The 14,411-nt window shown below is 39.6% G+C and overlaps 1 protein-coding gene across 1 annotated transcript; it reads right to left on the minus strand.

The window, feature by feature from the left end:
- Positions 1-13,664: 13,664 nt before the first annotated feature.
- LOC126719663 (uncharacterized) lies at positions 13,665-14,180 on the minus strand. The gene has a single exon (XM_050422194.1). It carries the CDS (start codon positions 14,178-14,180, stop codon positions 13,665-13,667), a length of 516 nt encoding a protein of 171 aa, XP_050278151.1.
- Positions 14,181-14,411: the final 231 nt, after the last annotated feature.

Here is a 14,411-nt window from a genome sequence, read left to right on the forward strand (position 1 = left end):
TTTTTTAAATATTTATTATTTTTCTTTTCAAATTATTTTAAAAATAAAATAAGAGTATAATAAAAATATTAGTAAATTAATGACTTTCATTTTTAAAAACAGAACGATATTTAGGTACGGATTTATTATTAATTACACTGGTGCAGACTGTGCAGTGGTGCTATGGTATAAAAAAAAAAAAAAAAAAAAAGAAAAAAAAAGGCAAAAATGTGTTGCAGTGATAGAGGTGGTACTGTTATCGGTGAATGCTTTGTAATATTTTGATTAATTATAATAAGTGATACTAATAACCCATAATCTGCGTGATAAATGCTCCTAATAATTATGGTTTCTAAAATGCACTGATTTGGTTTCATATGAATTATGGTGTTCGAGCATTGCATTTAAGTTCAAACTTAACATCATCTACGGTATTAAAGTTAGGAGAGTTTTAGTTACGCCTCTCCATCTCATCTTCAATAAATGTTAGAGTGACATTTTGGACAAGTATTTTGATGGTGTTAGATGCGGGCTAAAAGGGTGAAAAAGTAAGAATCTTTAAAACTTTTTCTTTTTTGTTGTAAAATAAAAGTAAGAGCAAAACTATGGTTTTATAAACCAGATCAATCAAAGAACCGAAAATGAATGGTTGTTGATGGTTAAATCGGCGACGTCATAAATAAATAATTAATAATTTTAAAATTATAAAAAAAAGTAATAAGATATATAATAAATTTATAATTGGTAATATTTAGTATAAAAATATATTTCAAAATTTTAAAAAAATAAGTCACAACACATAATAGCAAAGTTATACTAAAGTTCATTTATTATTTAATTTATATATTAATTATTATTGTACATTATCACTTTTATATATATATATATATATATTTTATTTTTATTTTTTATAAGAATCACTTATATAGTCATATAATATATTATCATTTAAATAATATATAATTGTTTGGTTATTTAAATTATATAGGTAATGTTGTATATTAAAAAAATTAAGCATTTATTAGATTTAAATTATATTTATGCCAATATTTGTGTTGTATTTGTATCACCATATGGCTTCTTCTTCTTTTTTCCCTAGCAAAAGAGAACATGCCTATTAATTATGAATGGTAAATAATTTTTTTTTTTTTTTTTTGCTAAACTAAATGGTAAGTAATAATGGCTCTAGGAGTTTACCAAAAAAAAAAAAAAATAGTAACATTAGAGCACTAGCATGGAGGGTGTAATTGTGTAAACACCCCCAATTTCTATTTACAACCCAAAACAGCAAAAACCCACTCCATCTGGTTTTATATACTTAAAAAAATTTGCAACCTATGAATAGTAAGGTTGCATATATACAACCTTACTATTCATAGGTTGTAAGGAAAAAGATAGTGGGGGAAAAGAGAGAGAATAATACTTTTTATTATTTTATTAGGTGGTTTATAATATTTTATAGGGTTGTATGTAAAAATAAAAACTAAAATGCAGAGTGAGTTGTAAAATGAGTTGATAAAATAGATAAAGTAATGTTTGTATCCCCGGATGCTATGCTAGTGCTCTTACTCTAGAAAAGTAGTACTATGGGTCTGTTTTGATATCACTTATTTTGTTGAAAACTGAAAACATTGTAGTAAAATAATTTTTAAATGTGTGAATAGTATTGTAAGATCCAATTTTAAAGTTTTTTTTTTAATAAAGTACTTGTGGGTCCCGTGAACAAGAGAAATTATAAGATCCACATGGTGGACAAGTGATATGATCTACCATTCCACTAAAAAACTTCCACCTATTTAAAATTGTTAGTTAGAAAAAAATTTTAAACAGAAATTAATTACTGACTCAACAATTTTAAATAAGTGGTAGTTTTTTAGTGGAATGGTGGACAAGTGACGTGGTTCACCAGAGGACTCTATAATTTCTCCCATGAACAATACACAGAACCCACGGGAAAATAAAAAAAAATAAAAAAAAAATAAAAAAAAAAAACGCTTTTCTCTTCCTACACGGGACCCACAGTGCACGTTCTCAACAAAAAAAAAGGTCAAAGGGTAGATGCTGACCTTTATTAGCTGTATCCAAACGGGTACTACATTAAATGAAGAAAGAGAAAGTTAGAATAATTGGAACGGAAAGAGACGAAAAAATAAAAAATAAATAAAACATTTTTCTTAATCTTAGCACTCAAAAGTCAAGTAGTCAACACTCCTCTTTAAATCCCCCACCACGCCACCTATCCACTTCTTTCTTTTTATCTCTGTTGTTTTTTCTTTGGAAATTTGATTGAAGGAGTGAAAAAGTAGAAAGATAGAAAATTATGGAAGAGTGAAAAAGTGATAAGATAGAAAAAAAATTAATTTCTCTTATTTTTGTTTGGATGGGAGTGAAAAAGTAGAGGGATGGAAAAAATATGTGTATAAATTTACTCATATATCCTTGTTAAAAAATGATGCCCTATTAAAACAAAAACAAAAAAGTGACAAAAAAAATCACCCGAATTTATTAGGAAAAAAATCATATATAAAGAAAAAAACAAAAATAAAAACAAAAAATCACAAAAGAAAGCAGAAGAGGAAAAAAAAAGTTGTATTATTCATAGGTTGTAAAAAAGAAGATAGTGGGAGGAAAGAGAAAGACAAAAATACTTTTTATTATTTTATTAGATAGTTTATATTATTTTATTGGGTTGTTTATAAAAATAAAAATTAAAATGTAGAGTGAGTTGTAAAATAAGGCTGTGTTTGGTTGCCGTAAAACGTTTTCCGGAAAATACATATTTTCCGGAAATGTTAATTTCTGGAAAAGGAAAATATTTGTGTGTGTTTGGTTGCATTTCAAAAAATTTTCCGGAAAACATTTTCTAGTGTTTGGAAAAGAAGATAGGAAAACACAAATCCAGGGGCAAAACCAAACCCAGAAAACCCAAATCCAGATCGCGCGATCGCGATCTCGCCGGCGGATCGCGATCTCGCCGGCGCAATCTCGCGAAGGCGAGATCGCGATCGAGATTGCGCAGGCGAGATCGCGATCAACGTCGCGATCTCGCGACGGCGCGATCTCGCGTTCGCGAGATCGCGCCGTCGATCGCGATCGCGATCCGGCGCGATCGACGCTTCGCGAGATCGCGCCGTCGATCGCGATCGCGATCCGGCGCGATCTCGCGAAGGCGAGATCGCGATCAACGGCGCGATCTCGCGAACGACGTTCGCGAGATCGCGCCGTCGATCGCGCCGTCGGACTGGTCTTAGGACTGGAGATCGCGCCGTTACTGGCCTTCTCCCTCGCGCGCGCGCGCTCTCTCTCTCTCTCTCTCTTTTCCGGAATGCGTTTGAAGTGAAAATAGAGCCGGTAATTGATTTCCGTGGTCAAAGGCGTTTTTTTTCGGTCAACGGATTTCAATTTCCGGAAAATAGAATTTTCCGGACCAACCAAACACACTATTTTCCGGAAAATCATTTCCGGAATGCGTTTGAAGTCGATTCAAACGCACCCTAAGTTAGCAAAATAAATAAAGTAATATATGAGAACGTAAAATAAGTTTTTTTTGGCATTCCCGGATGCTATGCTGGTACTCTTACTCTAGAAAAGTAGTGCTGCATTGAATGGAGAAAGAGAAAGTTAAAACAATTGGAACGAAAAATAAAATAAAAATAAAAATAAAAAATAAAAAACGTTTCATTTAATCTTTGCACTCAAAAGTCAAGTAGTCAACACTACCCATTAAATCTCTCACCACCTACCACGCCACCTACCCACTTCTTTCTTTTTATCTTTGTTTTTTTTCTTGGGTTTTGATTGGAGGAGTAGAAAAGTAAAAAAATAGAAAATTTTGAGATGATGGAAAAGTAAGAGAATAGAAAAAATTTTAATTTCTCTCATTTCTATTTGGTTGTGAGTGAAAAAGCAGAGATATAGAAAAAATGTGTATAAATTTACTTATATACTCTTATTAAAAAATGATGCCCTATTAAAAAAAAAGTGAAAAAAAAAATCACCCGAATTTATTAGGAAATAAAAATTATATATAGAAAAAAAAATCATGTCTAAACAAAAAAACAAAAACAAAAAATCACAAAAGAAAGCAGAAGAGAAAAAAAAAAGAAAAAGTAATAGGCAAGTTCCAAACTAGAAGAAAAAGAAGAAGAAGAAGAAGGAATAAGCAAAGTACAAAGTCTATAGACCAGACCCCAAAAAAAAAAAAAAAAAAAAACAAACAAACAAACAACAGATTGGACAAGCCCATGTGCAAGTGCACATAGGCATTTTTGTCATTTATCTATTAAATTTCTCCCACTCGGTTTTCTCTCAATTTTAGAGAGAAAACATTTTGGTGTGCCTTGAGAGAAAACACTCGAGCCCCACCAATTTTTTTCCCTCCCCTCCCTCCAACCAAACACCCACCAAAAAAGTTTTCATTCTCATCTTCTCTATAAAGTTTTCCATCCACCTTATTTCACTTTCAAACAAACACACCCTTAGTGACCCAACACCCAGCCCCCTCATTTTTTAAGCTTTCCATTTCTCCTTTTTCATATTTCGAATCAACTTCTTCTCCATCTCTCTAACTCTCTCTTTCCCCTGAAAATTTCAAGAATCAGTGTGTTTGGGTTCAAATTAAAAAGCCAGTTTATTTTACTATTCAGCTTATTTTTGCTACTATTCATAAGCTCCACTACACTTTTTGGTACTATTCATGGGTCTCACTATACTATTTCAGTTAACTTTTACTTTTATTTACAATACTTTCAACAAAAAGTTTTCAATTTTAATAAAATAAACAGATCTTAAATAGACCCTGAGTGATTTGAAAAAGGCCAAGTAAGGTAATCCATCTAAAAAATATTTACCTCACTCTCTAATATTTACCTCTCTCTCTCTCTCTCTCTCTCTCTCTCTCTCTCTCTCTCTCTCTCTCTCTCTCTCTCTCTCTCTCTCTCTACAAACGTATGTGGTTTTTATTTATTTTCATATTTGATTTTTATTTATTTTCAATAGAAAATATATGTGTAAGGACCAAATTTGATATCCCAGCCCAAGGTATGAATGGACTTAGGCCCAAAAAGCCCAAAACAATAAATTTTGTAGGGAATGGATTAGAAAACTGGGCTTTAGTTATCCAAACAACAAGTTAGGTAGGTTTGATGATAAAATAATGAAATTACACAAGTGTAAACTGAAGAAAAAACGTCCTCAGCGAAGTCCGAGGACACTAGTTCTTATATAGAGTTCTTAGGTAATGTTACAAGTCTGATTCTAGATTGCTATAGTGTTTCTTTCCTGATTTTTCCGATCCCTTCCTCATAGGAGGTCTCTTACATTATATAGCTCCCTCTGGACCATCTTGATCCTACACTTGTTGATCATTTGATCCTTTACTTGAGTACCTGTCCCATCAAACACCCTCTTTGGCTTTCTGTGAGTTTTGATTGCCAAGGCAGCACTGTTCAGAGATCTTCTCCATATAAATACGGCCAGAAGAGTAGTTGTAGTGCATTTAATGCGGTGGTAACAGCTTTACCTTAAATATTTGTTGAGTTCCCATCACCCTGGTATGTTTATGATGCACGTCCTTGTTGCTGGAGCTTCCTGGAAGGTCACCTTAATTATCAGGATACATATTGGAGTTGTTCCCAGTTTATCCGAGAAGATGTTCCTCCTTGGACCACCTTCCATTCATTCCCTACTTATGAGGCTTTAGACTGGAATTACCCATAGCTATTTATTCCTCATTGGACCATTTGTGTCCTCAGACCAAGCCTAAGGCCCAATATACACTTTAGGCCCTTAACCCTACAATAGTCCCTCAAAACTCAATTTTTTTCCCTCTCATCCGAGGAGAAAAATGGGGTTTTGATTTTTTAAGGGTTAATACCAACTGATTCCTTGGTTCACACGTGCAGGAGTGCTGTTTTATGTGCCTCATAATTGTTACTGACGTTTCGAAACCCGCGAAGCTTCATTAATTGCTCCAGGCGGCGTCCTATCCCCCCCCCATCGAACGGTGACGCGCAAATCCAAAGGTTGATATTTTTCTAGGAATTTTGAGCGGGATTACTCTCATTCATTCCCACACTTTATATAAAGCCTTGAGGGAAATCATTTTCCCTTTACTTTATGAATCTTCAAGTTCTCCAAAGATCTCAAGCACTCCAACTCTCAAAGCTCCCTACACTCCTAAATCTCCCTAATTCATTTCCTTAAGAAAATTTCCAAGAGACTTTTCTAAAGGTTCAAGGTTAAATACACTCACTTTCGTAAGTATCTCTCTCTTTAAATTTTCTTTTTCTCCTCAGCCAAACTCCTCGACCTTCTTCCTTTTTAGAAAACTTCCTTCGTGTCATCTACATTCGCTTAGATGGGTAGATTCAAGCACTTAATGGACCCTCCGGCCGGTATGGAGGGTTTTAGAGCCAAATATCATATCTCACAGGGAGTGGTTTTAGAATATTGTCCCCCGGACTGAATACTTATAGACAGAGAAGAAGGTGAAGTTGTCATTCCAATGATCGCCTTTATAGAGGGAGGAATGACACTTTCCATGGGTAGGATAACCAGAGACTACCTGCTCAATCACAGGTTGTATTCCCATCAGTGCGCTCCCAACCTGTTTAGAGTCCTAGGGAGTGTAGATGCCTTGAACGATTAGATGAACCTAGGGCTCACATGGCACGACGTCGTTCACATGTACAAGTATCATTTCCTTGCCAACGAGGGATATTACCTCAAGTCTCAGTCTGACGTTGTTAGGTTGATATCCTACCTTTCTAAGTCCAACAAGGGCTTGAAAGATGATTATTTGGTCGCCTCCGAAGAGTGGCACGACGGTCTTCATTGCCCAGTTTGGGCAGGAAAACTAGGTGGGGTACCTTAGGATTAGGTCCCTTAGTAAGGATTTTAGTTTTCTTATATATACATTTTTTTTTAACTTTGCCTTAACATCTCGCCTTCTCAGATGATAGTTTTTATTTTTCTAACCACAATTTCCTCCTCGGATGTTTTTGTAGATAAAAACCACGTCGCTCCGAGACTTAGTCACGTCAACATACTGGGTCTTAACAAATTGCTGAGGTCCGAGATATTCATAAGCGAAGACAGACAGTTACGGGTCACCCACTTAATTTTGAACTACGAGCCACTATCTCGCATATTCCAGGACATTGGCCAGGCAATAAGGGCTGGTGACCCCAGGCTAGCACGCATAGACGTCTCTAAGCTGAGGTTCTTGTCTAGGAGAGACCTTCTGCCTGTTGAGCTACCCATTCAACGCGCATCTCGGGAAGTAGCCGCTTCGAGAGAGGAGATAGCCTCTACACCCTTATCCCTCGAGCCCGAGATCGACTAATTCTGTCTTGAGGAGGAAAGTGAAGTGCCAGAAAGGCCGGTAGAGCTCTCGGACTCTGAGGCCAATTTGGATAGGTTTTCTATTGCTCATTCTCTGAGGTTGATAGTTACTCGAGTTGATACCAACTTGGAGGAAGAAGAAGGTATGGACTTAAAGCAAAGGTCCAGCTTAAAGGGTCTGTTGGCCAACTGGAATAAGGGGTCAACTTCAAAAGAAGTCTCCAAAACCCAAGTTCCTCCTAATCTTCCCCCTCCTCCTCCCCCTGTGATCGTAGAGGGACTGCTCCCTTGTCCTAATTTAAAAAAGAAGAGAAAGGCACAGGAAGGGGAGGAAGGGGAGATTATTCCTCCGAAAGGGGCGAAACAGCCCAAGAATGTTAAGGACAAACGGGCTCCCTCCGTGGAGAGCAGGGAGGAGACTGGTGCTGAAGTGCGCCGAGGGTCGCGCATATGGGCCCCTCAGCTAGAGGTGGGGGGTACTCCCATTCCTTGGGATGCCACTATTTGGGAGTCCCAAAGGGGGTACGCCACCCTCCTCACAGAGGCCTTAGAGCAGCCTTTTCTCCTACCTAGAGACATGGAGGGCCTTAGGCGTACAAGGTAACATGACATTTTCATGTCCCTGAAGAGGGACTTAGCCATGGTAAGTCAGTCAATACCCTTCTAAGTTCAACGCTAGGATTCATACTTATTTATATGTACATATTTGACCACTTTGCTATTATTATGCAGATCACCCAACAAGTTTTTGTAGCTGAGGAATGGGTCAGGAATGCTCGCGATAAAGTTAATGTTGAGGCCTACTCCCGAGCTAATGCTGAAAAGGTTTTTGGAGCCCTTAAGGAGGAGCACAGAGAGCTGACCAACAAGCTGAAGGAGGCAGACAAGGAGTGCCTGAGTGCCTTGGCCACTTAGAAACAATTCGTTATAGATCTCAAGGCCGAGTTACAGAAGGTAAAAGATGTAGCTAAAGAGGCAGCTCGGGTGGCCAAAGAAACTACTACAGTTGTGGAGATAGCATTCTACGAACGTGGGGTGGAGGATATAGAAAATAGGTTGGCTGAGGAGGTGGCTGGAGTGTGTAGGGAGTGCTGCGTTGAGACCTAGATAGGGGCGCTCAATAGTGCAAGGGTCCCTGCTGACTCCGAGCTGAGGAAAGCTGAGAAAATATTTTTTCCTGAGCATATCCAAGAAATTCCAGCGGACCTCCCTCCCACTGCTCTACCCCTTCCTCCTCCTGAGTAGGTCCCAAGTATCCAGGACTACTTTTGATGCTGGGGCCTCCATAGGGGCAGATAAGGGTAAGGAGACCCTGCCCTCAGACAAAGACACTCCGTCCGAGGACGCCCTTACAATCAAGGATGTTGTCTCCCAAGCTAAAGAAGTTAAATCTAAGTCCAAGACTGGGAGTGCTGAGCTTAAGGCATCTGACTCCAATGAGGGCCTTCAATCAGCAAAGAAGTAGTTGTAGGATTTTTTTTTTCTTTTTTTTATCTTCATGTTATTTCCTTCTTGTTCTGGCCTCTGCCATTATTTGTTATGTACTTTCCTTTTAATCAATTAATTGACCTTTTTTTTGTTACTCTAAGTGTTTTCACTTTATACCTTTTTTAACTTATTACTATTGCATGCAGTCTTGAATTGCGGCCACTCTATCCTTGATAAAAACGAGTAACAACACAAAACACTGCTAATAGTTTAAGTAATTTGATCAAGTACTATGAATAAAGAGGTTTACCACATATTTGTGCTGAGAGCTGAACCCTTTGCTACGAAGGTAGAATTTAATGTGGATGAGCAATATATCTTGCCCAGGATAAAAAAGGGGGGATACATCCTCCATTCTGTTTAACACTTAGGCAAGTAACAAAGGATTTTAACTTATTCAAAGTTACCAATCCGAGCAGTTGGTTGTAACCTTGGATTAGTCTTGACACTTTAATGAAAAATAAAACATCACAAAAAGTTAGTTTCCCCAAAGTATGTGGTCCGAGGAGCTTGACATTACCTAGGTTCAGTTCAGCACTTGTAAAGTCGTCATTGAGTGTTAATTTTACCAAAGTATGTGGTCCAAGAGACCAGGCATAGCTAAAGTTCTGTTTAACACTTATAAAGATGCCATTGAGTGTTAATTTTACCAAAGTATGTGGTCCGAGTGACCAGGCATAGCTAATGTTCTGTTTAATACTTATAAAGATGTCATTGAATGTTAATTTCCCCAAAGTATATGGTCCGAGGAGTCAGGCATAACTTTGGTTCTGTTTAATCACTTAGGAATATGTCATAGAGTGTTAATTTCCCCAAAGTATATGATCCAAGGAGCCAGGCATAATTTAGGTTCTGTTTAACACTTATATAGATGTCAGGGAGTATTAATTTTCCCAAAGCATGTGATCTGAAGAGCTAGGCATAGCTAAGGTTCTGTTTAATACTTAGAGTAATGAATAAAATATATCAATTTCTCCAAGGTATGTGGTCCGAGGAGTCAAGCATGACCAAGGTTCTGTTTGATACTTAGATAGATGTTAGGGAGTATTAATTTTCCCAAAGCACGTGGTCCGAAGAGCCAAGCGTAGCTAAGGTTCTATTTAATACTTAGAGCAATGAATGAAAGATATCAATTTCCCCAAGGTATGTGGTCCGAGGAGCTAGGCATGACTAAGGTTCTGTTTGATACTTAGATAGATGTCGGGGATGCATAACATGTAACATAATAAACCCAAATAGGGTGAAGAAAAACTTCATTAATAATATTATCTTCTAAGGTTATGTACATTCCAGGGACGTGGTACAATCTTTTCCTCTAGATCTTTGAGATAATAGGTACCTATTCCAACCACCGAGGTGATACGATATGGCCCTTCCCAGTTGGAACCTAATTTTCCCCATGCTGGGTTCTTTGCGGTTCTTATAACCTTTCTCAAAACCAAGTCTCCGACTGTTAATGGCCTTAGCTTTACGTTGGCATCATACCCCTACTTGAGCTTGTGTTAGTAGTAGGCCAATTGGACCATGACATTCTCTCTACGCTCTTCAATTAAGTCCAAGCTTTTCTCCAACAGCCCATCATTGCTGCTCGGGGTGAAAGAACTTGTTCTTAGCGTAGGGAATCTAGTTTCTAAAGGAATAATAGTCTTGGCCCCATAAGTCATTGAAAAGGGGGTTTCCCCAGTGGACCTGCGAGGAGTAGTTCGATATGTTTAGAGGACGTGTGGCAACTCTTCCACCCATTTTCCCTTTGCGTCGTTCAATCTCTTTTTAAGTCCACCTACTATGACTTTATTGACAACCTCAGCCTGTCCGTTCCCTTGTGGATAGGCTAGAGTGGAATACCTGTTTTTTATTCCTAGATCACAACAGTATCTTCTGAAGGCTTTACTATCAAATTGAAGTCCATTGTCCGAGATGAGGGTGTGTGGGATTCCAAATCGTGTGATAATGTTTTTCCAGACAAATCTTTTGGCATCCATGTCCCTGATATTTGCCAATGGTTCAGTTTCAACCCATTTGGTGAAGTAGTCTGTGCCGACCAACAAATACCTCTTATTTCCTGCTGCCTTAGGGAAAGGGCCTACAATATCCAACCCTCACTGAGCAAAAGGTCAAGGGCTGGATAGAGGGTTAAGGACTCCACCTGGTTGATGAATATTTGGCGCAAATCTTTGGCGTTGGTCTCACTTCTTCACATAGTCATGTGCTCATTTCTTCGGCTACCAATAAACTTGTGTGAGGGCCCTATGAGATAAAGATCTGCCCCCCGTGTGACTTCCACAAATCCCTTCATGTAATTCTTCCAGGAGCAGTTCAACTACTTCAGGGCGTACACATAGCAGGTATGGGCCAGAGAAGGATCTTTTGTATAAATTTGGTCCTCGGACAACCAAAACCGATGAGCTTTTCTCTGTATCTTGTCGGCCTCGGACTTACTCTCAGGCAGGACATCGTCCTTAAGGAATAGCACAATAGGGTCCATCCAATTAAGCCTTACCCTTATTTGGTGAACATGGACCGTGCTTCCCTTTTCCTCTGTAGGTTTGCATAAGTCCTCCACAAGGATCACCCTGGGTAAACTCTGTAGGTTGCCAATGTGGCAAGGGAGTCTGCATGGGTATTTCTACTTCTAGGGACTTGTGACAAATTGAAAAATTCAAATCCAGACTGTAAATGTTTAACCTAGCTCAAATATCCCTGCATTCTAGGGTCTCTAGCTTCCAATTCTCCCTAGACTTGGCCTACAACCAGCCTTGAATCGGAGAATATTTCCACTGCTTTTCCACCCATCTTCTGAACCATGGTCATCCCTACCAACAGAGCTTCGTACTCGGCCTCATTGTTCATAGCCGAGAATCCTAATCTTAGGGACTTTTCAATTGTGATCTTCTTAGGAGATATCAGAACGAGCCCCACTCTAGATCCTTTGTGATTAGCCGCACCATCAACATAGACCTTCCAGGACAAGGGCTCTTGCAAGGAGATTACACCAACCAATTTTCTATCCATGTTTTGCTCCTCTAATTTATCTTCTGATGGGGTTTTGACAAAACTCAGCCACCAAATCGGCGAGGACCTTACCCTTGACAGAGGTGAAAGGCATATATTTGATATCAAAAGCCCCTAGAATCGTGCTCCATTTTGCAATTCTCCCTGTGTAGTCGGCACTCCGAAGTAAAGATTTGAGCGGGAGTTGAGTCAAGACAACAACCGTGTGTGATTGGAAATAATGGGGGAGCTTACGAGTGCCATGCACCATTGCTAAAATGGCCTTCTCAAGTGGTAAGTACCGGACCTTAGCTTCATGTAGTGACTTGCTTATGTAATAGACTAGCCTCTACACACCACTGTCAACCCGGATCAAAACCAAACTTACTGCGTGGGAGGCGACGACGATGTAAGCAAACAGAACCTCATCCACCTCAGGCCTAGGCATAATGGGCGGCCAACAAAGGTACTCTTTCAACTGCTGGAAAGCCAAGGCACACTCCTCGATCCATTCAAATCCCTTCCATTTTTTCAACAATTGAAAGAAAGGCCTACACTTATCTGCTGACTGAGAGATGAACCGGTTTAAAGCAACAATCATCCCAGTTAGCCTCTGGACCTCTTTGGGATTCCGAGGCGGTTGCAGATTGTTGATTGCCTTGATTTGGTCAAGGTTGACCTCATTCCCACGATGTGTGACCATGTAGCCCAAGAACTTCTCTGATCCGACGCCAAAAGAACACTTGGAAGCATTAAGTCGTAGCTTATACTTCCTCAAGATAGCAAAGATATTTCCGAGGTTATTAACATGCTTGGACTCTACCTTGCTTTTTACCACCATATCGTCGATATAAATCTCAATGTTTTTTCCTAACTGTGGCTCAAACATCCTAATCATCATCCTCTGGTAGGTAGCCCATGCATTCTTCAAACCAAAGGGCATTACTTTGTAATGGTAATTTCCAATAGGAGTAACAAAATTTGTCCTCTCTTGGTTGTCCAAAGCCAAAGGTATCTGATGGTACCCTTGAAAGGCATCCAAAAAACTCATTCGAGGATGGCCTACCATTGCGTCCACCAGCTGGTCAATCCGAGGCATAGGGAAATGGTCTTTTGGGCAGGCTCTGTTCAAGTTTGTGAAATCTACACATACGTGCCACTTCTTAGTCTTCTTGAGAAATGATAGAGAATTTGACGAACCTTGCCGAGAGTGTGAGCGAGAGCGGAGCCGGCAATGCCAGCATCGACGATGATAACGTCGGCGTCGACGGCGTTAGTGGATCTACATTCTCCGTTAGTGGCTGCCACCGTGACACAATTCACTACCTCAGTTTGCGCCTCTCCAGCGACCTTTTTCTTCGCGGCGACGAAGCTATAAATCGCAATGACGAGCTCAAAAACTGAGACGATGATCACTCCCAGCGAGTACTGATCCAAAGCCACCACCACCATTTTCACCCAATGCGCAGCAATCGAGAGCTCACAGAGTTAAAAAAGAACCACAACGAATCATATTAAAGGCATCATATTAAACATTTGCTCCGGAGCTTTATGAAATTTAGATGATGGCAAATGAAGATCAGATCCACCCCCGGAGCTTCGTAAGCATTCCAAGCGAATACATCAACGTTCTTCTTGAGAAATATCACCAACTCCTCCTTCTCCTGAGGTGGTAGTTGAGCTCCAACCTGAAAAAACTTTTCTGGATCATCACCTACGACGAATTTCTCTAAATCTTCACATTTGGCCTCCTCAGCTGGCCCCTTTGTTGGTAATTTCGAAGACTTTGGCTGCTATAAACCTTCCTTAACTGAGGCTGAGGACTCAGTTGCTGGTTGATGCAAAATTGCATACACGAGGCACTACCTAGCCATGGATTGGTTCCCTACCAGCTCCTTAATTCGGTCTCTGAATAGATACTTCACCTTCTGATGCATAGTTGAAAAAACAGCACCCAAGGTATGAAGCCAGGGTCTGGCCACAATGGCCTTGTAAGGGGAGTATGCATCCACCACTATGAAGTCCACTTCCACTACCTCTGAGCTGGCCTGTACAAGCAACCTAATCTGGCCCTTCGGGATAACAAGCTTCCTATCAAAACTTACCAGAGGCGAATCGTAGGTTATTAGGTCTTCAGGTTTCAAGTTTAGTTCTCTATGCAAGTCAGGATACATGACTTCTACACAACTGCCCTGGTTCAACATTACTATCTTTACATCATACCCCCCTATCCTGAGGGTGACCACCAAAGCGTCATCATGTGGTTGGATGGTTCCAATCTTGTCTTTGTCCGAGAAACTCAACGAAAGTCGGATTTCCAGTCTAGCCCTCTTCGGCTTGGAGTTGGAATCCTCGGCTGGTGATCTAACTACAGACATCACCTTGGAAGGGCAAGAACCTATTCTCTCCGGTGTAGCAAAAATGACATTGATTGTACTTAAAGGGGGCCTTGGAGGAGCATTTCCCTGAGCTCCTGCCCTTGACTGGTCTCCTTGTCCATTGGGTCGATACAGAAATTGTTGTAACCTCCACTCTTTTACCAGTTGCTCCAGATGGTTCCACAACGTTTAGCAGTCCTCGGTGGTATGCCCCCGCTCTTGGTGATACAG

This window comes from Quercus robur, chromosome 3 (genome assembly GCF_932294415.1).
Source record: "Quercus robur chromosome 3, dhQueRobu3.1, whole genome shotgun sequence".
Lineage (NCBI taxonomy): Eukaryota > Viridiplantae > Streptophyta > Magnoliopsida > Fagales > Fagaceae > Quercus > Quercus robur.

What these genes read in the sequence shown, in the direction of transcription:
- LOC126719663 (XM_050422194.1), bottom strand. Translation starts at nt 14,180, where the DNA reads ATGTCTGTAGTTAGATCACCAGCCGAGGATTCCAACTCCAAGCCGAAG.